We start from the raw sequence: 24,397 nt of genomic DNA, 5'->3' as shown, positions 1-24,397 counted from the left end.
ATGTGAACATAAACATTCTGTAGCGAACGCTGACTTCACAGCAGCGTATGCTAGCACAGCAGGGTAATTTCCCTGTAGGACAGCAGTGTCCACATAGCCAGTTAGGCCGTGTCCAGACTCAGGGGTTCTTTCGAAAAAAGTAGCCTTTTTTCGAAAGAACTTCCCCTGCGTCCAGACTCAAGCCGCGTTCTTTCGAAATTATTTCGAAAGAACGCGGCTTTTCTTTCGATGGCGGTAAACCTCAATTTACGAGGAAGAACACCTTCTTTCGAAAGTTCCTCTTTCGAAAGAAGGCGTTCTTCAATGTAAAGAGGCCGTCTTCGAAAGAGAGCATCCAGACTCGCTGGGTGCTCTCTTTCGAAAAAGCGGATTTCTCTTTCGAAAGATCCCCCTGCAGTCTAGACGCGATCTTTCGAAAGAGGCTCTTTCGAAAGATGCTTTCGAAAGAGCCTCTTTCGAAAGAAGCCTGCAGTCTAGACATAGCCTTAGTGAGTGGCTTGCTAGAGTGCTGCAGATTCACTCACTAGCTTGCCATGCACTTAATTGCCATGTAAACGTGCCCTAATTACATCAAAATTCAGGTAATTTACATTGGTTGCTTAAAAATATTACAGACAAAATTACCACTGCACGTGCTCTTGACAAAGGTGTTGCTCAAGAGTTTTCTGCCTGCCGTAAGTGACCGGTCTCTCAATTCCTCCAATAGCACTTTCCCAAGTGCACAGTTAGGAGATCTGAGATTTTTGAGACAGTCCCAAAAGCTGAGTCTCGGGCCAAAAGCTGAGACTGTGGGGTACTTAAAGGCTTGATTAGTGTATTCTTGCCTGTACCTGGTAGGGTGTGCATCAGACAATGTCACAAGGGGTCTTGATCTTCTGTGAGAGTGTTCCCCCAGACAACAAGTTGACAGTATCAGACTACAACAACACCTGTTATTGCATATATCAGGGAATCTCTCTTTACAGCCAGCCTGTTTCTATGCAGTGAACTAGAGTCAGTCAGCATGGCCCTTCCAACCTCGGCAGCAACCACTGTCTAATGTTGATGAACCAAGGACTTTTTACCAAAAAAAAAGGTGTAAATATATAACTGACCTTTTCAGTACTGTGCAAAAAATATTATGAAGCAATAAATCCTTCAGCAACCAGACACCTCCCACCTGACTCCATCCCCCATGCTGCAAGGAAGATGAGGCTGGTAGGCAGCAAAAGTCTGCCTCTTACTTCCTTTCCCAGACCCTACCAGGTTATGGCAACTGGCCTCCTGTGCAGGGATTGAGCAAAGGGCATAACGTAGCCCGGGACTATGATCTTGTGAGCTCTCCAAAGTTAAACAAGGCTGGCAACAGGCAGTGCTTGAAACCAGGGAATTCCAACAGACGAGAGTTTCTGCAGGAAGTGATGTCGGTGGTCACTGGGGAGGGAAGCTGAGGCTCACCTCCAAGTGTCGGTACTGAACTAACGGTTCAGTATGGTGGTAAGGGGACCAGAGTCTTGGCGGTGACCTCTTTTGGGTGAGAGGCAGAGCCCAGGCCCTCATCACCTGCAGACACTGAAACATGCTGTGTGACTTGCAAGCATGTTAAAGAGAGGAGGGAGTTAGACTTTCCCCAGGAGACTGTGACTAACTGGTGAATTCATTCACAACAGATCTACACACAATCTGTAGCAATGAAAAGGATGGCAACTACAGCACTTGGTTTACACTTGCTCTCCCACCGGCTCCTCACCATTGTCATCACCAGTGGTAGGCCCAGCAACAGGAGCTGGGGAGGGGGAAACTGCCCCAGGGCCCAGTGATACACAAGGGCCCACGGCTCTGGCTGCCACTGTCATGCTTTGGACAGCACTGACTGAGAACTGGCTGCCCTTAGCCCCACCCCTTCCACCCTCAGCCCCACCCCTTCCCGGAACACGAACACCTTGCCCAGGGGCCTGCGGAGGCTGTCAGTTCCACTGGGTAGACTATAAAAGTAAAATGTCTTTATAACCCAGAATGTCTGATCTTTCATGGGAAAACACAAACACCTGAGTGAACAGGGTGAAGTGATCAGCCATCGCCAACACTCCTACCACCTCGGGTTTGAGGGTCACAAAGTCCACACAGACTATTTCCATGGATAATATACACATATACTGGTCAGGCCAGCTGCCTGTTCACGTTTCATGCACCAATGCTGGTAATACACCGATTTCTTGTATTTAGCTTTGACATCTTTAGTATGATGTAGCAGATAAAAAAGTACGATGCTTGGGACAAATCCAATTCCTGCCACTAGTCATCACGCAGCCCCACAGTCTGCTCCGATTGTGCGTTAGGTCTGGCCGATAATTGCATTCGCCATCACCGTTGAGTCCACAGAGGAGCTTGGCATTCAAATGTGACCAGTTCTGTCCCTCAGAAGCAACTGCAGCCTCCTTCTTCCCACAATACATCCATAGGACTAACTTTTCTTCCAGGAATCCTATCGATGTTTAAGGTTGCAATCAGTTTCTGGAGCTCTATGTAACAAGCCAAGTTCAGCCAACTCTTATACAAGAGCATCTGCACCCAGAGCAAAGCTTCTGTCCAAACAGATTCTTCACACTCCAAATTCTCTCAAGTCACAAGGCACATGGAGTACAGCTTTACTTGCAGCATTCGGCATCATCATCGCCATCTTTATTTGTGCTGCTTTTTTTATAGCCTTGTGTTCTCCCAAAGCTTATACTTTGGGCCTGTAAATCGGCACATCTGCCTGTAAGATAAACTCAGGTATTTCAATGACAATACACCTAGCTGCATTTGTAGGGGCACCTAATTGCAGTGTGGTCTGTGAGTGCGTGGTTAGTGGGCTGTATGTACAGACCCTCAATATATTGCTTTCAGGGATGAATCCCCAGAGTCTAGGACAAATTCTTGAACTTGCTGAAGACTCTGACTTTGCCTGGGTTCACAGCACTAGTTCAACCCTCTCATTCACAGATACACTAGCACTAAGGCTGTTGGATGGCAATATTATTTGAGCTATTCCTCTTTATCAAGTGAGGAAAATATTGTTGCAAATTGAGTACACACTGTCTATTGGTCAGCAACTAATGTCTGTAAATGCTCATTGAGTTAGAATATCTACACGAGAACCAAGTATTATCTTCGTAGTTAACTGCCCTTCTTGACCTCAACACAGGAGACTGACTATTACAAAACTCTACTAGAATTTTTGAGGGTACCAGCAAAAATGTGAACAAGGGTGTTCCAGGGGGCATAATGTACTTGGACTTTCAAAAAGCCTTTGATAAAGTCCCTCACCAAAGGCTCTTAAGCAAAGTAGGCACTCATGAGTAGGCCCTACCAAATTCATGGTCCAGTATGGTCAATTTCATGGCCACAGGATTTGAACATTGGTAAATTTCACACTTTCAGAGTCTAAATCTGAAATTTCATGCTGTTGTAACCATGGGGTCCTGATTCTAAAGGAGATGGGGGGTTGTAAATCTGTTGTAGGGGAGTTATGGGATTGCCACCCTCACTTCTGTATAACCTTCACAGCTGAGAGAGCATTCTGCAGCCGGGAGAGGCTTCCAAAGGAGAGTCTGGTCTAGTGACACCCTTCACTCTCCAGCATGTGGGGAAGAACAAGTCCTGTCCCCCTCCTTGCCCAGTCGGAGCAAGGAGCCTCCTTTGCTGGGGCACTTCTAGGACCAAGGAGACATTGGATTTCATGGGAAAGGACTTATTTTGGGGTTTTTTCACAGCCGGGCTATTGGGAGGGCCTACTCATGACCATGAGCAGCAGATTCAGCAGAAATGTTTGTGGTGCCCAGAATGACCAGAGACCACACCTCTCCCCCACTCAAACTCCTTCCCCTCCACCTGCCTAAGGCTCCGGGATGGAGTCTGAGTGCTGGGGGCAGGCTCTGATCTGAGGCAGGGGGTAGGAATGCAGGAGGAGATGAGAGGTACAGGCTCTAGGAGGGAGTTTGAGGGCTGGAGGGAGAATGGGAGTTTGGGGGCAGGGGCGGGGAACACTGAACAGAAATATCCTGACCCTCAGGCCTGCAGTGTGGGCAGCCATGTGGAGCGAGCAGCAGGAAGCTGCTCTAGCCCTGCTACTGGTGGTAACAGCGGGGGGGGGGGGGGAGCCATTTTAAATTGTCCAGGGGCAGCAGACAGGTTGGGGGATGCAAGAGGAGGGTAGTTTACAGGCTGGTAGACAGAGCTGGGAGAGAGGCCCAGACCCAAACTTTGGTGTCGCTGGGCCCCCGGCCAGCAATATTCCTGGAGTCCGGGAACCATGAGCCCATAAAACTCACCGCCTGTGCTGGTGAGATAAGAGGGAAGGTCTTCTCATGGACCAGTAACTAGTTAAAAGAGAGGAAACAAAGAGTAGGATTAAATGACCCATTCTCACAGTGCAGGGAGGTAAATAATAGTATCCCCCATGAACTATACTGTGACCAGTGCTGTTCAGCATATGCATAAACAGTCTGGAAAAGAGGCCACAAAGTCTGCAAATGATACAAATTTACTCAAGATATTTAACCGTGAAGAGTTAAAAAGGGATCTCACGAAACTGGGTTACTGAGCAACAAAATAGCAGATGAAATTGAATGTGGATACATGCAAATTAATGCACATTGGAAAACATAATCCCAGCTACACATACGAAATGATGGGATCTAAATTAGCTGTTACCACTCAAGTTACTGCAGATAGTTCTCCAAAAATATCTGCTCTGTGTGCCGCAGCAATCCGTCAAAAAAAGTGAATACAATGTTAGGAGCTATTAAGAAAAGGACAAATAAGACAGAAAACTTAACACAACTATATCAGCCCCTTCTCTATCAGCTTCATGTAACATGAACACTCTAATTCACTATTTTCCCCCTTACTTGTCCCCTCTCCCCCCAACACCTATTTATTTTGGAATTGTACTTTTAATAACTCCATTCATCTGAAGAAGTGGGTTGTACCCACGAAAGCTCATGATACCATCTACATGTTTTGTTAGTCTTCAAAAAGTGCTGCTAGACTATTTGGTGTTTTTTAAGTTTTTCCTGTTACAGGCTAACTCGGCTCCCCCTCTTAAGCTTTACAACCATATCAATTCATGATACACAAACACATCAGCCATTGCATTGCATACAATCCTGTCATCCCAGCTCAAAAAAGGTATACTGAATTGGAAAAGATACAGAGAAGGACAACAACAAAAATTATGGGTGTGGAACATCATCCATATGAAGAGAGATTAAAAAGACCGGGACTGTTTAGTTTATAACAGAGACCGCTAAGGAGGGATATGATAGAGGTTTATAAAACCATGAATGGTGCAGAGGAAAAGAAAAAGGAACTGTGATTTACCCTCACACATAAGCACAAGAACCAGGAATCACCCAATAGAAATAATAGGCAGCCTATTTAAAATATACATATGGAAAGGCTTCTCCCTATAACGCACAGTCAATCGCTGGACTAGTTGCCAGGGAATGTTATGAAGGCTGAAAGTATAAATGGGTTGAAAATAATTTTAAAAATTAATGGGGGACAGATTCATCAGTAACAGTTAGCCAAGACAGTGACACGATCCCATGATTTGGGGGAGCCTAAACTTGTGTCTACCAGAAGCTGAAAATGGAGGATAGTGGATGGATCACTTGAATCACAAGGTAGCAGCTACTGTCAGAAGACAGGATACTGCGCTAGATGGACCTGGTACTTATGTTCTAATGGCTGCTGGGGTGGTGATGTACTAGTCCAAATTAAAGACACTTCAGTAAGGCTTGCAAGATGTGAGATGGCTTCCTTAATCATAATGGGACACATGTCACAGCAGGTAGCAAATTCTGTATCATAAAAAGTGCACTCTGGGTTTTCTGAATTAAGTGGAACTTTCTGGGGGTTTTTCTTTTGTTTTGTTTCCGATTCAGAAGCAGAGCAATCTGATGGAGTTTACCGAGGTGACAGGTCTTCTGCCGTTCTGGTCCTAAATAAGCGTATCTGTTGTCATGGAGACAGAAGAACTGGAAGAGGTAGAAAGGCATTGCAGGAAAGCAACTAATGGTGTCAGAAAGGGCAGCTCTCGGCAGACGGCTTTACAGGCAGCTGTGATTTTTGAGGATGAGGAGAAGTCAGAAGGTGCTGACCACGTGACCCAGGATGGTGCATCACAGACTCACTACATTGCCATTCAAAGGAATTCCAAGTATTATCGGTCCATGAGGCAATGGGGCAGACAGAAAGGGTGGAGTAGCAGAGAGGAGATGAGCACTAGGCATGCTGTAGGTGAGTCCCAGACCCAGAAGTCACTCTCCTTCCTTTTTCCAATGCAACTGAGGATGATGGGAAAACAGGAAGCAGGCCAGTGGGGAGGGAGCTCCTAGGAAATCAACACTAGAGCAAGAGGGGGATTTTAGCATTCTTGTTTGAGCACCAGTCCTTGCCAGTCTTCCACAACTGGAACTATCACGGGTCAAGTCTGCACTGGGGATGTAATAGTCTAATCCAGTGGTTCTCAACCGTGGGCCATGTGGCTCCCATGGGGCCACACCCTCCCTCTAGGGAGCCACATGGGAAAAACAGGACATTAGGTAAATTATGTACCTTTTTTTCCAACTAACAGCGGCTATGAGGGGGGCCACAGAGGTAAACGTGGCTCAGAAGGGGAACATGAGGAAAAAAGGTTGAGAAACACTGGCTAGTCGATTAACCAATTAACTGATAAGCAAAAGCTTATAGGTTAATGCTATAGACTACATCAGGGGTGTCCAAACTTTTTTCAAAGAGGGCCAGATTTGAAGAAGTGAACATGCGTGAGGGCCGACCATTTTGCCTGACATTCTTTGAACCATTAAAATTAAATGCAAATTAACTATTTTATGCAAAGTTTATTGCAAACGGCATACTTTTCATTTCGTCACATGGATGACAAATCTAAACAGGTGTTAAATCACTCTGCCTTTCATATCTGAAGGCCAGATGAAAAAAAAAATCCAGGAAGCTGAAATATATGTCAGGAACATTGTAAAGTACATTAGGGTATGTCTACACTACCCCGCTAGTTCGAACTAGCGGGGTAATGTATGCATACCGCACTTGCTAATGAAGCCCGGGATTTGAATTTCCCGGGCTTCATTAGCATAAGCGGGGAGCCGTCATTTTTAAATCCCCGCTGCTTCGAACCCCGTGTAGCGCGGCTACACGGGGCTCGAACTAGGTAGTTCGGACTAGGTTCCTATTCCGAACTACTGTTACTCCTTGTGAAACGAGGTGTACCGGTAGTTCGGAGTAGGCACCCTAGTCCGAACTACCTAGTTCGAGCCCCGTGTAGCCGCGCTACACGGGGTTCGAAGCAGCGGGGATTTAAAAATGGCGGCTCCCCGCTTATGCTAATGAAGCCCGGGAAATTCAAATCCCGGGCTTCATTAGCAAGTGCGGTATGCATACATTACCCTCCTAGTTCGAACTAGGAGGGTAGTGTAGACATACCCTCACATATTATCAACTTTTAAGTTAAAAAAACATGAACAGGAACATAACACCAACTATACATGTTGTGTCCAAATATATTTATAACTGATTTAGACCAACTGACGTTAACTGAGATTTTACAATGTATTCATCTCAATTTAAAAAAAAAACTTGCCTACACTAATGTGAAGGGTGAAACTGAGATCTGGACTGCAGCACAGGAGAGCGCAGGGCACGCTGGCCTCACGGCGGCAGGGCGAACCCGCAGCCAAGCGGGGGAGCGGGGCTGCGGACGTGCCCTACAGGCAGGATCTAGGACCGCGGCGGCGGCGGCAGCGCGGCCCGAAGCGGCGCGCTGCATGCGCCAGTTAAAAGGAACACCGGGGAGCCGGGAGAAGCGGGGGCCGTATTAAATCCGACCGCGGGCCGCAATTGGCCCGCGGGCCGGACTTTGGACATGTCTGGACTACATGCATTTCCCTCCCCCCCACTCCCTGGTAAGTATTTTAGCAGGCTGGCCAGCAGCCCAGCTCAGTCCTGGCTTGCTCCGGGTCTGGGACCTACCCCCATTGTGGCTCTGCATTTAAAGTGTATTAGGAGCCAGCGCGGCTCATGCTGGGTCTAGGAGCACAGACCCCCCCCCCCCCCACCTCTGGGCTGGGGCTGCTGCCACCCAGTGCAGGGTGGCAAGGAGCCGGTCTCCATGAGGGAAGTTGTTTTTTAAACTGGCTCCCCTCACAGACCAGCTCCCTCCTGGCACCCCGTGCTGCTGCCTCTGATAGAAAGGCAGCAGAACAGAGTGGCAGGGGGCTCCCCAGGAGTGGGGCTGGAGTGCACTGGCTGCCAGCCCCGCCCCCGGGACTATAGAATAGTCGACTAAGCGATAAGAATTCATGAGGTTAATCAATTGTTCAATTAACTGATATTTAACATTCCTAGTCTGCACTGGGAAGTTACTGAGCTGTAAATCAGCCTCTGGCACTGTAACTTTCGAGGTGTCCACACTAGCAAGGCACTTAGTGCGCACGAGCTCAAGAGCTGCTGAGCTCTAGGCAAATCACCCCAGCGAGAGGTGTAGAGCTTACTGAGCTCTGGACACAGCGCTAGGGTGCCACTGTGGGCACCACGGGGTAGTACTGCATCATGATTGGCCTCCGGCACCCTTCCCACAATGCCTTTTCTTGTCTCTCTGGTCATCTGTTTGAACTCTATGGCCCTGCTCTCAACCCTCCAACCTGCCCTTTTTGAAATGTGAAAGTCCCCTTCCTGTTCGCTCGGCAACACGTGGTGTGTTCTCAGTGCATCTTTCCAGCTGGCCAAACCTGCTCTAGGCACCAGGAGATCCCCTGCTTGGAGCCGAGCCGAGGTGCTGGACCTCATCAGTGTTTGGGGAGCAGAGGCGGTCCAGTCCCAGCTGCGATCAAGCTGTGGGAATTATGATACCTACGGGCACATCTCAAGATGCATGACGGAATGGGCCCATGACTGGGACGCACCGCAGTGCAGGGTCAAAGGGAAGGAGCTGTGAAATGCCTATTACAAGGCGTGGGAAGCCAACCACAGCTCCAGTGCTGCGACCATGACCTGCAGGTACTACAAAGAGCTGGATGCGATACTTGGAGGTGACTTCGGGGCTCAGGGGCCATCCATCAATGGACCGAGCCATTAGGAGGAAGTTGTGGCTGATGGTGATGGGGGGGAGGACCCAAAGAGGCATCCATGGAGACTTGCAATTAGCAGCTGTTTTGCACCCCTGGTAAGGCAAGCCAGTCGCAGCCCCCAGAGGCTGTGAGTGATCCACCTAGAGCGGGAGTTGGGTGTCGGGAGACACTCAAGTGAGTTGCCGGGAGCGGGAGGGTTACAGCAGGAAGGCTGGGTTCTGTCTCTCATGCAGCTGCTGTGCCACACATCTCTGCACATTTGCTGGCAAAGCAAATATGGTTTTTCTCCCCGAAGGCTGCCATTCCCTCATGACTGTGCCATCAGCAGGGGGCAGAGAACCATCGCCACAGAAAGACAAGCCATGGATGGTCGCGGACAGATCTTGCGGTTGAGTAAAAGACCCTCCTTTGCTTCCCTGCTCACCCGAGGCAGCAAAATGTCTTCCAGGATGAACACAGTAATGAGTGGCTATTACTAACTGCTGGGCCTTCCCACGGTGCTCTCCCCAAGTTATACTCGCCCAGAGCACAATACGGCCATGCGTGAATGAAATCCCCTGCTCCCTGCCATGAATGAGAATCCCTGCCCTGCTGCACCAAGGATGCGACCGATGGGCCTGCACGCTTCCATCAGCACAAGTCCAGTGGTCGCCTTTCCCACTCCAAGCTGATTGGCGGCTGTGACGGACCGGGCCGCGTCTGGGCACAGCTCAGGGCGTCCGCTCAGGGCGAATTGCTCAAATCCGGGGCTCTTTACAGTCCCCCTGACTGGCGACCTCTCCAAACAGGCCACAAACCAGTCCCACAGAGCGCTTCAGCAGCCTGCCTGAAGCCTCCCGAGCAAAACCCCTCCGACACCCCAGCAATATCCGTGCCCCAGATGGCCCCGGGCCTATACACAGGTGGGGGGTCCTAGCACCCAATCCCACCTACCCCGAACAAGTCCTGTCCGGTTCCAAGAAACCAGCCACAGATCCCTGGTCAATTTACCCTCTGGACCTTACCCACAAATCACACTGGGCCAATCCTTTAGAATCTATATCTAAAGGTTTATTATTACAGGAAAGAAAAGCATGAGAGTAAGGTTATTAAAGTACAGTACGTTACATGCACCGAATCTCCCAGTTCTCGATGCAGGCTCTAGCAGAGATGTTGCAGCTGCTGGTTTAAAAGTTCTTATTGCACATCCTATGATCAGGATGGGTTCACAGGTCTTCCGGGTTCTTCAATCCCTGCAGTGCTGCCTCTGGGATGAAGTGCTGAGCTGAGAACAAAATGGCATCGACCACATGGCCTCTTTTATCCCCTTCCTCGCCTCTTCTTGTATGCAGCAAGTCACCTGGTCAGAGGCCAACCTCTATGTTCCCTGCTGGCTGCCCTCAGGTGACAAATCCCATTCTTTGGGTGTGTCCATAGCCTATTGAGAGTCATTGTTCCACAGGGCTTTGCTACTCAGCCTGTCCATAGCCATGCTTAACCACATTCACAGAAATATTCAGCTTCCACACAGATTACAGATTCCTACCTACACACATAGACATTATACACTCACATAAATAGCGTACATAAGATCAACAAACAATAATCTCCCATTCAATACCCCACATGGCTCCCTTTTATACCAATTTCTGGGGCCAACACCCCCACCTAGGGGTGCAGCAGCGATCTGGCTGCTTCCCTCCAATTCAGCAACGTGACAGCGGCCAAGTGGAAGCTGTCTGGAGTGGCCAGCTTTTCCAGTGTGATCGCCACATGCTTCTTCGCCCCGCTCTCACTCACATGTCTGCACCGCAGGGTGGGGGCGAGCTCAGCACACAGTCCCAGGGAAGTGGCTTTCCTCATCCAAAGCTCTGTGGCCACTGCTCATCATCCCAGGCTCGCATGATGATGTGATCCCACCACTCAGTGCTTGTTTCCTGAGCCCAAAAGCGGCGCTCCACTGTGGTCAGCCTCTCCGCGAATGCCACAAGACCGCTCGTGTCATACGTGTCATGCCGTTCGTGACATGTTAGTGAGACCTGTCAGCATTTTTGTCAACAGATGTGGATCCGTTTCCGCAGACCGAGGAGGCAGGGCACAGAGCACAAATGCCATTGGAAGATGGTGCCAAATGCAGATGGAAGTGCCGGGGCAGCTGGGATGTGAAGTGATGCACCATGCGACATTAGCACAGGGCCCAGGATATCCTGTGCCTCCCTTCTGCCTTCCCACAAACCCCTGCGGCAGAAGAGGAAGAGGTGCTCCATGGGATCGCTGCCCATAGGGCTCTGCTCTGAAAGCCACTGCAAGAGCCGCAAGTGGCGGCTGACAGAGTGGACAGCCAGGAGCGTTTTCGCCGCTGCGCTCTGTGAGCAGCGCTGTAACTGCCAGCCCGTTCTGTCTGCCAGTGTAGCCACGGCCAGTGCCAGGAAAGTATTAGTAGCTCAGCTCGAACGGCCAAGTAATCACTTGCAACAAGAACGTGTTCAAAGACAGCACCTGAGTGGGCTTGGAACCCGCCTTCTGCCTCTCTGAGGAAAACTAGTACATGCTGGGAAGCCCCCCAGCAAGCAGGGTGGGAGCCAGTTTGCCAGAACAAGGTTGTGAGGACGGGAGGGTGGAGTGAGTCCTCTGCAAAAGAAGAACTGCACAGGGAGGGCTGGGGAAATCAACACAACAGTGAACTGGAAGGCAAAGTGGCCAGGGACGCCTGCTGCAACATGCACATTATATTTTAGAATCTATACCAAGAGTGGGCAAACTGTGGCCGGCAGACCACACCAGCCCCCTGAGTGCCTTTTCCTCCGGCCCCCGACTGCCTTCACCTCCACCCCCCGACTGCCTGCCAGGGAGCATGGTCAGGGACTTGCTCCCTTCCAACTCTGCTTGCCAGCTAGAACACTAGGTGGGGGAGTCAGAGCTGTTGGCAGCATGGGAATGTTCATTTTTTGAGGGCTCCCCAATTCGCTGGAGCTCTGGGCATGCCCCTTTGGTCCAATGGCTAATCCATTGGGAGGAGGGCAGGTCTGCCTACTCAGTTGTGCCTACACAATCTTCCTACTCAGTTGTGGCCTGCAGGTATAAGTTCTGCCCAGCCCTGTTCCAGGTGTTCTGGGTGCGAGGCAGGGCACAGAAGCATTCTGCCCTGTCCTCCAGCACAGAAGCACACTGCCCTACCCCCAGCAAGTGAGCCAGGCTTCCCCTGCCCGCATAAGGGTCATGCCCTTCCCCCTGCCCCAAACAGAGGCCTGGGGTTCCCTCAAGAAAGTGGCTATCTTCTGCTTCCCCAGCCAAGGTGCCCACTTGACTCCTTCAGGCAAAAGGCTCACTCTGCCCTGCAGAATGTGCACCAGGGAAGCTCCGTCCTTGTCCAACCCAGCTTCTGAGCAGACAACACAAGAGCAAGGAGCTGCTGCTTAATATTCTGCTACTGTTCTCAGTGAGGATCCTGGGCAGACTGTCTGCATCCAAGGCAGACCTCACCTCCGTCCTGTGAGTGCAGCAGCTAAACAAGGTCAGATCTGGTCTGTCTGCCTCTGCTGCTTAGCCACTGCGTCACTGCAGCAGGACCAGCTTAGAAGGGGCATCGCTCCTGCACAGCCAGAGCATCACTGCGCCAGGACCAGGGTACAGAAGGGCTGTGCTTCTGTTTTGCCACAGCACCACTGCAGAAGGGCCAGCTCAGAGCAACGCTGCATGTGCCCGCGACAACCTTGGTGCAGCCTGACCCGCTTGGAGCAGTGCCTCTCTCCTGCATGCCCACCGTGTCATTCTCTGCTCAGAATGGGGCTTTCCTCCTGAATGCCTGCAGCAATAGGGTCGTTCAGAGCAATTCAGCACATCAGGCAACCCAGCAAAGTCTGCTAGGAGCAATACTTCTCTCCCCTGCATCACTAGCCACAAGCCCAGTCCTGGGCTATCATTTCTCCAGTCAGCTGGAAGGGTGTACGCAGCTGTCTGAGGTCTCCCTCGCCAAGCCGGACGCTGTTCTCAGTCACAGCCATTGTGCCGCGTATGTTTTGACACAAGCCTCAGTCTCATTGCAGGAACCTCTTTTCACAGCATTTGCCAAAGGACCTGGAAACAAAGGATGGGTGAGCACTTTTATCTTAATTTCAAACCCACTTCAATAGCATGAGCCCAAAAGTTTGACTTGCATGTTAACCTGTTCACATTGCACTAAGAGAAGACCCTGCAGCAAAGGAGAAGGGAAAGGAAGAGAAAGCCAGTGAAAAAAGGAGGATGGAATAGAGAAAAATCCAATCTGAAAAGTAAGACGCGAGAGCAGAGAAAGGGAACAAGAGAAAAAACAAACCTAAAGGAAACTAAACCCAGCCTGGACAATGGCCTCATTGTGGGGTAGTCCTAAGAGATAACATAGGCTTTCCTTTAGCTAGCGAGAGAGGCTGGTTTTTGTAACCAAGCTCTTCTGGCAGGGGCAGAGGGTTTAAATGAGAGGAGAAAAAGTTAGGAGGACTCACACTAGAACCCGCAGACACTGCACCACAGATTAGCAAAACCTTGGCCGTGCCATTCCCTGTGAAGACCCAGTGGCGTCAGCTCAGAGGGTGTCTCTTCACTTAGGGCTCGGACCTGAACTCGCTCAAGAGTGAGAGTTTTGCTACTGATTTAAAATGGGAGCTTAGTGCAAAGTAAATCTAAAAGAAAACACCGTGCCCCCAAGAAGCGAGGGGCACCCTTCCCTTGCTGTGATTGCCATGGTGAGCAGTGAGCTTGGTTGGGATTTCTACTACCAGTTGGACCTCCTTGGTCTGGCACCTCGGGATCTGAAGGGTCCCAAAGGAGGGAGTTTGCTGGACCAGGGGAAGTCAAGCCTCTGGCTCTTCCAGGGCTCCCCTCCTGGCCAGTGGCCTGGCTAGTGCACTGCTCCCAGCCATTGGTGGGGGCTCTCCACTCCCAGCTGCCACCCTCCTCCAGCCCATGGAGCTCCCTTCCCCTAGCTGGTCTCTCTGCTCCCAGACAGTAAAGGATCCATACCCCCAACCAAGGGCGGCCCGTGACTATAGGCCGACTCGGCGGTCGCCTAGGGCGCCGCCTTCAACAGGGCGCCCAATGATGATGTCACCCCATTGACAGCCGTGCAGACGGGGGCCAGGGCCGGATTGCAGCTGTAAGGTGCACAGCGCGCTGGGGGGCGGGGCCACGCATGTGTCGTGTGCCCGCTGCCTGGGGCGCAGGAATGGCTCGAGCCAGCCCTGGTGGGGGCGCCGATCACACATTCCACCTGGGGCGCCAGCTGCTGCAGCCCGCCTCAGGCCGCTCCTGCCCCCAGCTGGCAGGGGCTCTGTCTCCCTAGCCGGTGGAGCTCTGCGCTCGGCTGGTGGGACTCCCCTCCCAGCCCTGCTTCAGCTGCGGGCTGGACTTCCTGCCACCAGGACACTGGCCCTCCAGGCTCCCTGAGCTCCCAGCCACTGGCAACCTCTGTGGCTGGGGCTCTCTGGTCCAGTGACATCTGTGGTCCTGCCAGACCATGGATGTCTCTGGACCAGAGAATTCTGGATCACAGAGGTTCAAACTGTACAACTTTTGTTCCTCATGAACGCCACTCAGGTTCCTCTGATGGAAAAAGAAAGAGCAATTCAAGGTAAAGCTCCTTCTACTGAAAGTTTACTTCATTTGTCTTCCAGTAAACCGCCAGGAAGGAGAGCACTACTAAATTCCCGGCACAGCAAAAAAGACACCAGCACACGGTAGAAGGGCACAGCTAGTCCTAGATCCCTAAAAGGTGGAGATGAAAGTCAGTGACTCTGAAAGCCACATTTTCAGTGATCACTCACATGCACAAAAAATGCATTTGTATGTCTACATTTGCGCATTTGACTGCATATGCAATTGGGTAGATGCACACATGATCATCTGCAGGCAAGTGTTCACATATGGGCCTCAAGCCTGCTCATCGGACAAGTTGACTCTTACAAATCAATATGCAACTCATTGCATATAAGTCACTGCTTCTCCCACCTCATTCGGTACAAACAAGTTGTTGCCCAGAGTACATGTGAAAATTGCCCCTCTTTTCTATCACAGCGTCACTCGGAAGGGGAGACAGCAGGAGCAAGCCTCTGACCGTGGGTGGATTATCTTGCAAGGGACCCCCTGACGTGAGAGCCTTGGAAGAACAATGGATCCAAAGGTAAGGAGGGAAACAAGAGGGTGGGTGAAGATGGCTTAAGTTGAACAACTGTCAGAGCTACCTGGCAGAGAGAATACTGTTTTGAAAGGGCACTGGGCAATATTACATCCACCCATTCATCTCATCTCATCTCATCTTACCCTGGAATGCTGTGTTCATCCATTAAAATTATACCCATATGGCAGCTAACACTTGTGTGCCAAAACTTTATCAGCATGTGTTTGGAGGCATAGGGTGACAGACGGAAGGGGAAGAGAGAGAGGAAGAAGGGAGTGGGGAAGGTGGAAAGGAAGAAGACGAGTGCCCCTGTAGGCTTTCGTTGTGCTTTTGAAGATGCTGGACACCTTTTTTTTTTTTTTTAATATTGCAGTTTTCTTTCGATACACAATATGGCATCCTAAAGAGCTGGTGATACATGTTTGCACCAGGTACTCCTGTTTTGCCTAAACCCCTCACTTATGGAGGTAACAAAGGCCTTGAGCCTAAAAATCTTTCTTCAGTGCACTGCTGGGAGGTGTAGGTTGAGAGACTCCATAGATAGTGAGCAAGCACCATCTGTGGGCATAAGCAAGGTTGAAGAACAGTGCAAGTCCTCCACAGAGAGTGAAATCTCTACTTCCTCTGAGCCTACTCCCTTACTGTCCAAGATCTATGCCCTGGATGACAAAAGGAGAGGGGATGAACGAGAGAGAGTAGACTTAAGTGGGATCCTTATGGGTGCATCTACACTGCACCCCTAGCTCAAAATAAGTGATGTAATTTGAGCAATGCAAATTGCATCCCTTATTTTGAGGCAATTGCGAAATAGCTTATTTTTTTAATTTCGTGCTGTCTACACAGTACCATATTTCAAAATAACCCGCAATTCTGAAACGTCCCTTAATCCTCATGGAACAAGGTTTACAGGGACATCGGAATAGCGAGCCCGTTATATTTTGAAATAACGGGTGTGCTGTTAAGACATGGGATCGTTATTTTGGGATACCTCTGATAACCCAAAATAGCGCCTCAGTATAGACGTAGCGTATGAGGTGCCTAGCTGTTCCTACTCCTCTTGTGTCTCAGTTCTGCTGCTAGGCAGGAAGTAAGGGTGGCTGCAGGACCACACTCCCTTGTACTCCCTGGCCTTTTATGTTGTGTTTATATGCACAATAATCTAAGCCTATATTGTCAAGAATCAAGCCCTGAGATTTAAATACTAGATGCATTACAATAGATTGAGTGGTGCATTTATAGACCCCAAATGAATATCAATGAAAGATACTCTCTCACAACTCTCAAGGACTCTGAGAGTTTAAATGCCTAAAAAAATAAATCAGTCAAACCATATTTAAATAAAGTAAATTGTCCTGGCTGGCACTGGGTGTTCTTTGGTGTTAAACTGAGCACTTGAAATCAGACAGCTGCAGTATGCTGGAGTGTTAAACCCATCTGCCTTCCTTTTCCTCTCCCTCTGGCGTACTCCCGGCTGTCAGCCTTGCACGTCCTGACGTGCCAGTTATGCAACTGGCAAGCATGCAAATGATGATCCTAATTCTGGAGTCAAGAACAATGAGCTGCTCGCAGGGAACCAGATTCAATATACTAGGGCTCACAGAGCCTGACAGGTCCGCACAGTGACTAGTCCTGTGTCAACAGAACACAGGCAGGGTGACGGCATGCGAGGGAGAATCAGAGCTGTTGCAATTGGACAGAGATTTGGCATAAAGAATAAGACCAGAGTTTAAGCTCCTCAGATGAGCCCCTGTCCTTAGCTTCTCTGCCATAAAAACCAGCTGCAGTTTACAAGAGAGCCACTGGTAATGTGCTCTGCAGAATGAGCACAGGAATGTGAGGGTGTCGCTGTACGAAAACGGCTATTTGTCCCAATCTACCTTGGAAAGGAGCAAGATGTCTAGGGACATGCAGAGCATCTCACACTAATATCTCAGGGAAGAAAAAAGTTGGTGCTGGTCAGCAAAGGTTTATCTGAGAGAAGGAGGCTGTGGGTCTGCATCGCAGGGACCCATCCCATTGGAACAGTAAAATGGCCCCAGATGGTGCCGTGGGGGATGCAGCACCAGGCTGCTGGTGGCAGCTGCAGCAGTCGAGCTGCTTTCTTGTCACTTTGAGCAACGACAGCAACACGCAGCATCTGTGCCAGCACTGAGGGTGGGCAGGCGCAAGGAGTTTTTTTAATGCATTATTAAAATAACCGAAGTCTGCAGATATGTGAAGGAATATGTGAGTTTACAACTATAGCAGCTATGTCACAGCACCCGGCAATGCTAACATTAGTATTCAGGGCAGGACATGAGCAGCAATACTATAGCCAATTGAAATCACACGGCGAATTTGCTACAGGTACAGCAGGAAGAATCTATTTTTCTGATCTGCATTTGGACGGGACATTGGCCTTAACACCTTCTTCTGGGATTCTTACAAGTAGCAAAGAAGTTGCTTTATCTCATTCAAAGCACAGCAAATTGTGCTACAAAAAACACTTAATATAAATTAAAATGAGAGCGGTTTACTGACCACCAACAATGCCCGTGACGGTTCTTGTGGTATCCAGGACTGAGAATTGCTGTATTGCTCCGTGCCTCCAGCACCACACTGGCTGACAAGAAGCCAGGCAAGTAATTCCCCCACACATTCCAGTTCTCCTATGCCACCACCAGTGCCACTCCATTTACAGATGATAGATTTCCATAACCTATCTCAGCAAATAAAAAGGTTCTTCTGATCCCAAAGGACCAGCCATGTTCCCAGGTCAATTTACAACTCAGATCTTACCCAAAAGGCATGCTGGAGCCAATCCTTTAGAATCTAAAATCTAAAGCTTTATTTATAAAAGAAAAAAAAAAAAGGATGAGAGTTAAAATTGTTAATGGAATCAAATACAAACAACTATTGCAAAGTTCTTGGTGCGGACTTGTAGCTTTGATAGAATAATCTGCTGGTTTAAATCAAGTCTCTAGAATGCATCCACAGCTGGGAGGGGGTCATTCAGTCCTCTGTTCAGAGCTTAATTCATAGCAAAGATCCCCAGAGGTGAGAAGCAGGACTGAAGACAAAAGGCAGAGTTTTCCAGGCCCCTTTATATATCCCCTCAGCCATGTGGAGGGAATCCCATTGGTCTCTCAAGACTCAGTTTGTCCCGTGCGCAAGTCGCCTGTCCATGCATGACTCAGTTTTGTACAGGACGATGCCATTGCTCCTATGACGGTAGGAACGCTCACAGAAACTCTCCTCAGATGTGCATTGGCGCCTCCCAAGGCCCACTGTCAGTCAAGCACTTCTATTCACGTGGCTAAACCGCCCTTTCACAATAGGCTGGCCAAGCCTCCTGTTGAGGTATCCCAGAAATAAATATCTGAAATACAAGTACATAGCCAATCCTCACAACTCCAAATACAAAACATGATAGGTGCATACCAATAGTATAACAGAACCAGTGAATCATCACCAACCTCACTTGGCCCACTTTGTGCAAGACTTGATGCAGACATCTAACAGTGATTGCACAACACTGATGTGTATGTTCATATGACAGTTCAATAATGTCACATCTTAATCATTTTACTGACACTTAACTAACCAATCCTAATATATTGTAACATGGTTAACTAATGATATCCCATCACCTCAACTGGTTTACATGGCAAAATTAGTTATACAGCAGACAGAAACCCTACAGATAAACAGTAGAGACGTGGGGACCATAATGACAGAACAATAAAGAAATGAGGATTTCACAACCCTAACTATTGGTAAGTGGGTCCTTGCCAGACAGAACAGTATCAACCTACGCTTTCTTTAAACCTTCTAGTCTCTTCCCTTTATCTGGCGACGATAGATCGGATCGCCTTTCTAACAGCCCAAAATAGCTATATTTCCATTTGGTTGGTTTGGGATGTGTGAGGACATGATCATATGTCTCCCAGCTTATGGCTATGCCTGCTACTCAGCAAAAGGCCTTAGCTTGAGAGTAAGGCCTCAGACTGTCACAGTGAGAGAAGACCCCTCATGTTGTCCACTCCTGTGGCTTTTCCCTGGACACAGCAGAGCTCAGCTCCTTATGGTACCGCTTCCTGTTCTCTATGGTACTCACTGCCATGGTACCAGAGGAAGCTGTACTAAACAAAAAGTACCAGGGGCTTCTCTTCTCTCCAGACCAACTAGACAAAAAAACCTACATCAACAGAATCATTTCACTGGTTACTGGCATGCGGCCACCTCCGAGTGCACCACAACAATTTTTAAAGCACTTTAAAATCATAGGGACGCAGGTCTGGGTAGGACCTGGTAGGTTATACAGTCCATTCCCCCTGCTCTCAAAGGCAATCTTGTTATATCATCACCTTCATAAATGTATCAAGTTCCACCTTAAAATTAGTTAGGTTTTTCATGCCCCACTACTCCTACGGTGGGGCTGCTCCCCAGTCTCTCTCCTCTGAAACTTTCTTCTGATTTCCACTCTAAATTTATTCATGGCTAGTTTATAAACACTTGTTCTTGTGCAAACATTGTCCGTTATCTTCAATAGTTATTAGCTGTCTCTTGTGTTTACCTCTGGAGGTATTTATGGAGATTGGTCATAACCTCCCTCATCCTTCATTTTGCCAGGCTAAACAAGTCGAATTATTTTAGTCTCCTCTCATAATATAGGCTGTCTGTTACAGCAGAGGGAATAACTGATTTTTTGGCTCAGGGGCCAACACAGAAGCTTCAGTGCCAACAGCAGTAAATTCAGATTTTAATATGTCACATTTCCTGCACCTAGTTGGAGTTACTCACTGAGCATGTGCATTCCTTCCGTAATTATATTCTATTTTTTATTTTTAACAAAAAAACCCATTTTATTTCAAATAAATAAAATTCCATTAACCAAAGACAGTCGGCAAAGCCTCCAAGCATAGTTTAAGCCAGTGTGAAATAAAAATAAATCATTAACAAATTTGACAAAAAAAAGACAGCTCCAAAAGAATCCAGGAAAAGCTGTTCTAACTACAAAAAGCCCTAGTAAAAAAGTGAGCTCTTAAGATCACAGTACTTAAGTGTCACAGGATTGATACTCCCCATAACAGGTGGAAGGCCAGAGAGAGAGAGAGAGAGAGAGAGAACTTGCCTCTTTTCGGTGACTGCAGCCCCTCACATAGTAGTGAGGCCTCGCGGCCAGAGAGTCTGAGGCTGTCCTTGTCTTCAGGGTGGTGAGGCCTAGTGGCCAGTATCCTTCATTCATGGTCCTAGGCAGTGGTGCCTAGTATTTTGGGCATTTGCCGCACCTGCACCTGGCACAGCCAGAGGTAAGGAGACCCAGGTCCACACTATTCTACTGAGTCCCACCTTGGGTGCCCTATGGAACCAGTAGTCCTGGTCGAAGGCGCTGGAGGTTCTCCTGCACTTCCTGACTTGATGTGATTTCAGTCACACACAGGCTTTCGAGTTTGTTTCCAGGGTTCTCAACATTACAAGTCCCAATTGCAGATTCAGGTTCCAACCTCCACAAACACATTCCACGGGCCACTTCCTACCTGTGATTCCAGTTCTGACGGCTCCGCTGGGCACAACAGCCATCTGTCTTTACAGTCAACTGGGGGTCTTCAGTGGAATCAGTGTCTTCAGCCTCTGCAGCTCAAGTGGTTTCCTGGCTGGAACCTGCAGATTGCATCTGCTGTCCTCAATCAGCCCAGACTAAAATGAGTGGCTTCCTTTACACCCTGCTTCCAGCAGGAACATGCCCAGCAAAGGTGAGTGGGCATGGACCCCTCAGCCCACAGTGAATAATTAACTCTTGCTGGGCTACTCCAGGGCTTTTACACCCCATCACAGTAGGCTTTCTTGGATCAGCAGAAAAAAATAGGCTCAGAAATGAGGCCTCACAACAGAAAATGCCCTGTGTTACCATGCCCCTCTTCCCAATAGCCAGTATCCACAACTGGCAAAAGTAATCTTAAATCAAGAGTAGCAAGAAAGCATGAAGGGAGGGAGGCCTATTACAAAAATAACGTCTACATGGTCTGAGTGGCAGTTTATCAAACGGATGAAATTCCCAAGATTATTAAAAAATGAGAGTATATTTGAATTTGGCAAGAGCAAAGAAAGTATAACCCATTTCAAAAAATAATATACACAGCAAGTCTCAGAGGAATAGCCATATTAGTCTGTAACTTTAAAAGCAACGAGTTCTTAAACAGCAAGGTAGATTGTAAGAGCAAGACATTTGGCAGGATAATGCGTAATTATGGCTTTCAGAGCAATGGGAATGTCGGTGTTGCACACAGTCCAAAAATCTCCCTAGAGAAAACATGTGTGGAATGTTTTGTTAGCTTGCAGGACCCTATTTCATTTTTTTTTCTGGTTGCCTGGAATAAAGCAGGATCCCTGAAGTAGATCTGAGTGGCAGTTCCTTGTTCTGGTAGTCTTCTGGGTCTCTGGTTTGGTTCACTAGGCAAGACAATGAACAGAGAGCCTGTGAAGTTGCATCTGACTGCTCACAGGGGCTATGTCTACACTGCAGGTTTCTTGTGCAAGAAGCTTTTTGCGGAAGAGATCTTCTGCAAAAACTTGCACAAAAGCACGTCCACACTGCAAAAGTACATCCGAAAAGCGATGCGCTTTTGCGCAAGAGAGCATCCAAACTACATGGACACTCTCTCAAAAGAAAGCGCTGATAGCTATCCACAGAATGGCTACCAGGGCACCTGTGCTTTTTTCAATAGGGATTTTTTGCCCCCAAAGAGGCAGTTTCCCGTCCATACACACCTTTTTGTGCAAGAGCTCTTGCGCAAAAAGGAGTTATTCCTTGTAGAAAGAGGAATACTTACACCGCAAAAACCCTGCTGTTCTGTTGATTTACTTGTGCAAAAACGCGCTTGAGGAGTGGACGCTTGGTGAGTTTTTGTGCAAAAACTCTGTAGTGTAGATGTAGCCAAATATTAATTCATTTATTTTCACAACATCCCTGTGAGATGAGAGGGTAGCACCACCCCAGTGTCACAGATGGGAAACTGGAGCACAGAGAAGTTTAGATCAAAGTATCCACTTCTTGTGTATTTCCAGTTTGGGTGCCTAGGAACTGATTTGTCAGATTGGTTAGAACTTTGGATGTTCAAAGCACAGCTCTCATTGCCTTCAGTTGCAGCTGTAAGCAGAACCTTTGTAAATCAGGCCCCAGGGCATCCAGGCATTCACCCAGAAAATGAGGAAGATGCAATCAGTGGAACGTTTGGTTTAAGTGACTGACTTGCCCTACATCAGATAGGAATTGTGGCACAGGCAAGAAGAGAAACCAAGCCAATTCTCCAAGGCAGCATTCAAAGGAAGTAGCCTTGAGATCATCGCTTCGCTTCCTGTAAACCTCTGCTGTGTTTGCTACCCCCCTTCCAATTTCAGCCACAAATGAAGCAGGGATCCAACAGATACATCTCCTTTACTACACAACCACAGCAGGTTCAGGTGATATGGAAAAAATCAGCATGTGGTCATCCTATCAGGATGTATATACTCAAGGTGGCCAAATTAAGGCTGTACAGGCAACCTCAATTCTGTCATTTCTTAGCACATCAGTGCTTGACTTTAGCGTCCTTAATAATGTTCTCATAGTGTGCATGTAATTCCCTAGATTTAAAAAAAGCAAACTGAAAAGACAGAAATTCTATGACTCAAGCTGTGCAAATAACCTGTTTTACAGCAGAGCTGAACATCTTTTTGGTTTTAGAATGACCTAAAATATTTTTTTTCAAAATGCTCATTAAATCCAAAAAGTTGTAAACGTTTGAGATCAAATGAAACATTTCATTTCAAGGTTTTGGGTTTTTTAAATGTAATAACATTGAAGTAAAATTCAAAACAAAATATCATTTCAAATAAAAAAGTTGAAATGTTTAAACTTTTTTGAAAAATTTTCCCACCAACCGAAAGATTTTGGCAAATTTGACACAAATATGCAGAATATTGTCATTGATCAAAACATTTTTTGGCAACAAAAGTTTCATCCAAAATTTTTCTTCCAGGTCTACATTATTGCATCACAAGGATACTCAGCCCCTTTATCTTAGTCCTATTTACTTCACCTAGCCAGACCCAGCCTTTCTATAGCATAGGCCTGGACCTCGTTCCCAACAGCCTGTAAAGTAGATGGTTCCTGTCCAGGAGACTGTGGCACATATCCTTCCTCTACCAGCCCTGAGCTGGGCTGCCTCCTTTTATCTGTCCCTTCCATCTGGAGCATGCCCGGCAGGGGCAAGGGTGTGTGGTCTCCTGGGCTCACAGTGATTGGTCAGCCCCCATTGACCAGTGCAGTGTTGGATCACCCCATCAGAGGTGCACAGCCAAAGCAGAGTCAGAAGAGCTAGAACAGCTTTGGTCAAGAATGAACTAAAAGACTCAGAGTTCAAAAGATAGTGGTTGGAAGTCCGGGATGCACACGACCCACCTGGCTAGTGCCACAGGCAGCTACCTCCAACTTTAGGGACCACCACACTTTAGGGATTGGGGAGTTCCATTGGTCCCACACTAGGAAGACAAGGCCCAAGAGTGAACACTGTGCACAGATGGTACCTTTAGAGACTGTGATTAAGAAAGTGGAAAAAAAGAAACTGATGCCTGAATTACTGTGCAAAAATAACCTTCAGGAGCTGATGTAACACTCAAAACACTCTACCAAAATATAGACGTTATGCTTGTACTACTAAACATTGCAGAAAACACTGCTCAGCAGACGCATGTTGTATAATTGAGTCATGAAATATATTTGACTAGGTATAGCACTGGTGGAAGTTATAACTGACCCCACATGTCTCTTGTGATTCAACTGGCTTCAGTTGAATAGACCTATTTGTCTCGGCCCCATTTGCAGCCTTTTCTATGCAATACTCCCATTGGAAGCTGATGAGTTGTAATGCCCCCCCCCCCACACACACACACATAAGGCATAAGGGTCATCTGCTTTTCTCTTCTTTTTTTTTTTTTTGGTTCCTCTAGAAGGATGAATGCAAAAAATGTGACTACAAATACATACAAAAAGCTATTTTTTCCAACCCCAGAAACAACCAAGTGAAGTTTTTGCCAAGATTCCAAAAAAATTCCCCTTTGTACTTAGAATATACATGAGCAATACTAGTCCAGTGGATTAATTTCTTTGAAAATGTATTAGCACCTCAAAACAGGG

General features: G+C 48.0%; 2 protein-coding genes across 13 annotated transcripts in view; one reads left to right on the top strand and one right to left on the bottom strand.

Moving 5' to 3' along the window:
* Nucleotides 1-24,397, top strand: part of NGEF (neuronal guanine nucleotide exchange factor) — a 96,800-nt gene that overhangs the window by 13,142 nt on the left and 59,261 nt on the right. For 2 of the 4 annotated variants that reach the window (XM_075937389.1, XM_075937388.1), the window contains exons 2-3: nucleotides 5,910-6,264; nucleotides 15,138-15,243. In XM_075937389.1, the coding sequence (XP_075793504.1) occupies nucleotides 5,988-6,264; nucleotides 15,138-15,243 (383 nt within the window). In that variant the 5' untranslated portion in view covers nucleotides 5,910-5,987. The remainder of the gene's footprint in view (nucleotides 1-5,909; nucleotides 6,265-15,137; nucleotides 15,244-24,397) is intronic. The other 2 variants (XM_075937392.1, XM_075937391.1) reach the window with 1 other exon arrangement.
* NEU2 (neuraminidase 2) overlaps nucleotides 1-24,397 on the bottom strand; it is a 132,715-nt gene that overhangs the window by 54,000 nt on the left and 54,318 nt on the right. The gene's annotated exons all lie outside the window — the stretch shown is intronic.

This window comes from Pelodiscus sinensis, chromosome 10, assembly GCF_049634645.1.
Source record: "Pelodiscus sinensis isolate JC-2024 chromosome 10, ASM4963464v1, whole genome shotgun sequence".
Classification (NCBI taxonomy): domain Eukaryota; kingdom Metazoa; phylum Chordata; order Testudines; family Trionychidae; genus Pelodiscus; species Pelodiscus sinensis.
This window is presented reverse-complemented; position numbering and strand designations above follow the sequence as displayed.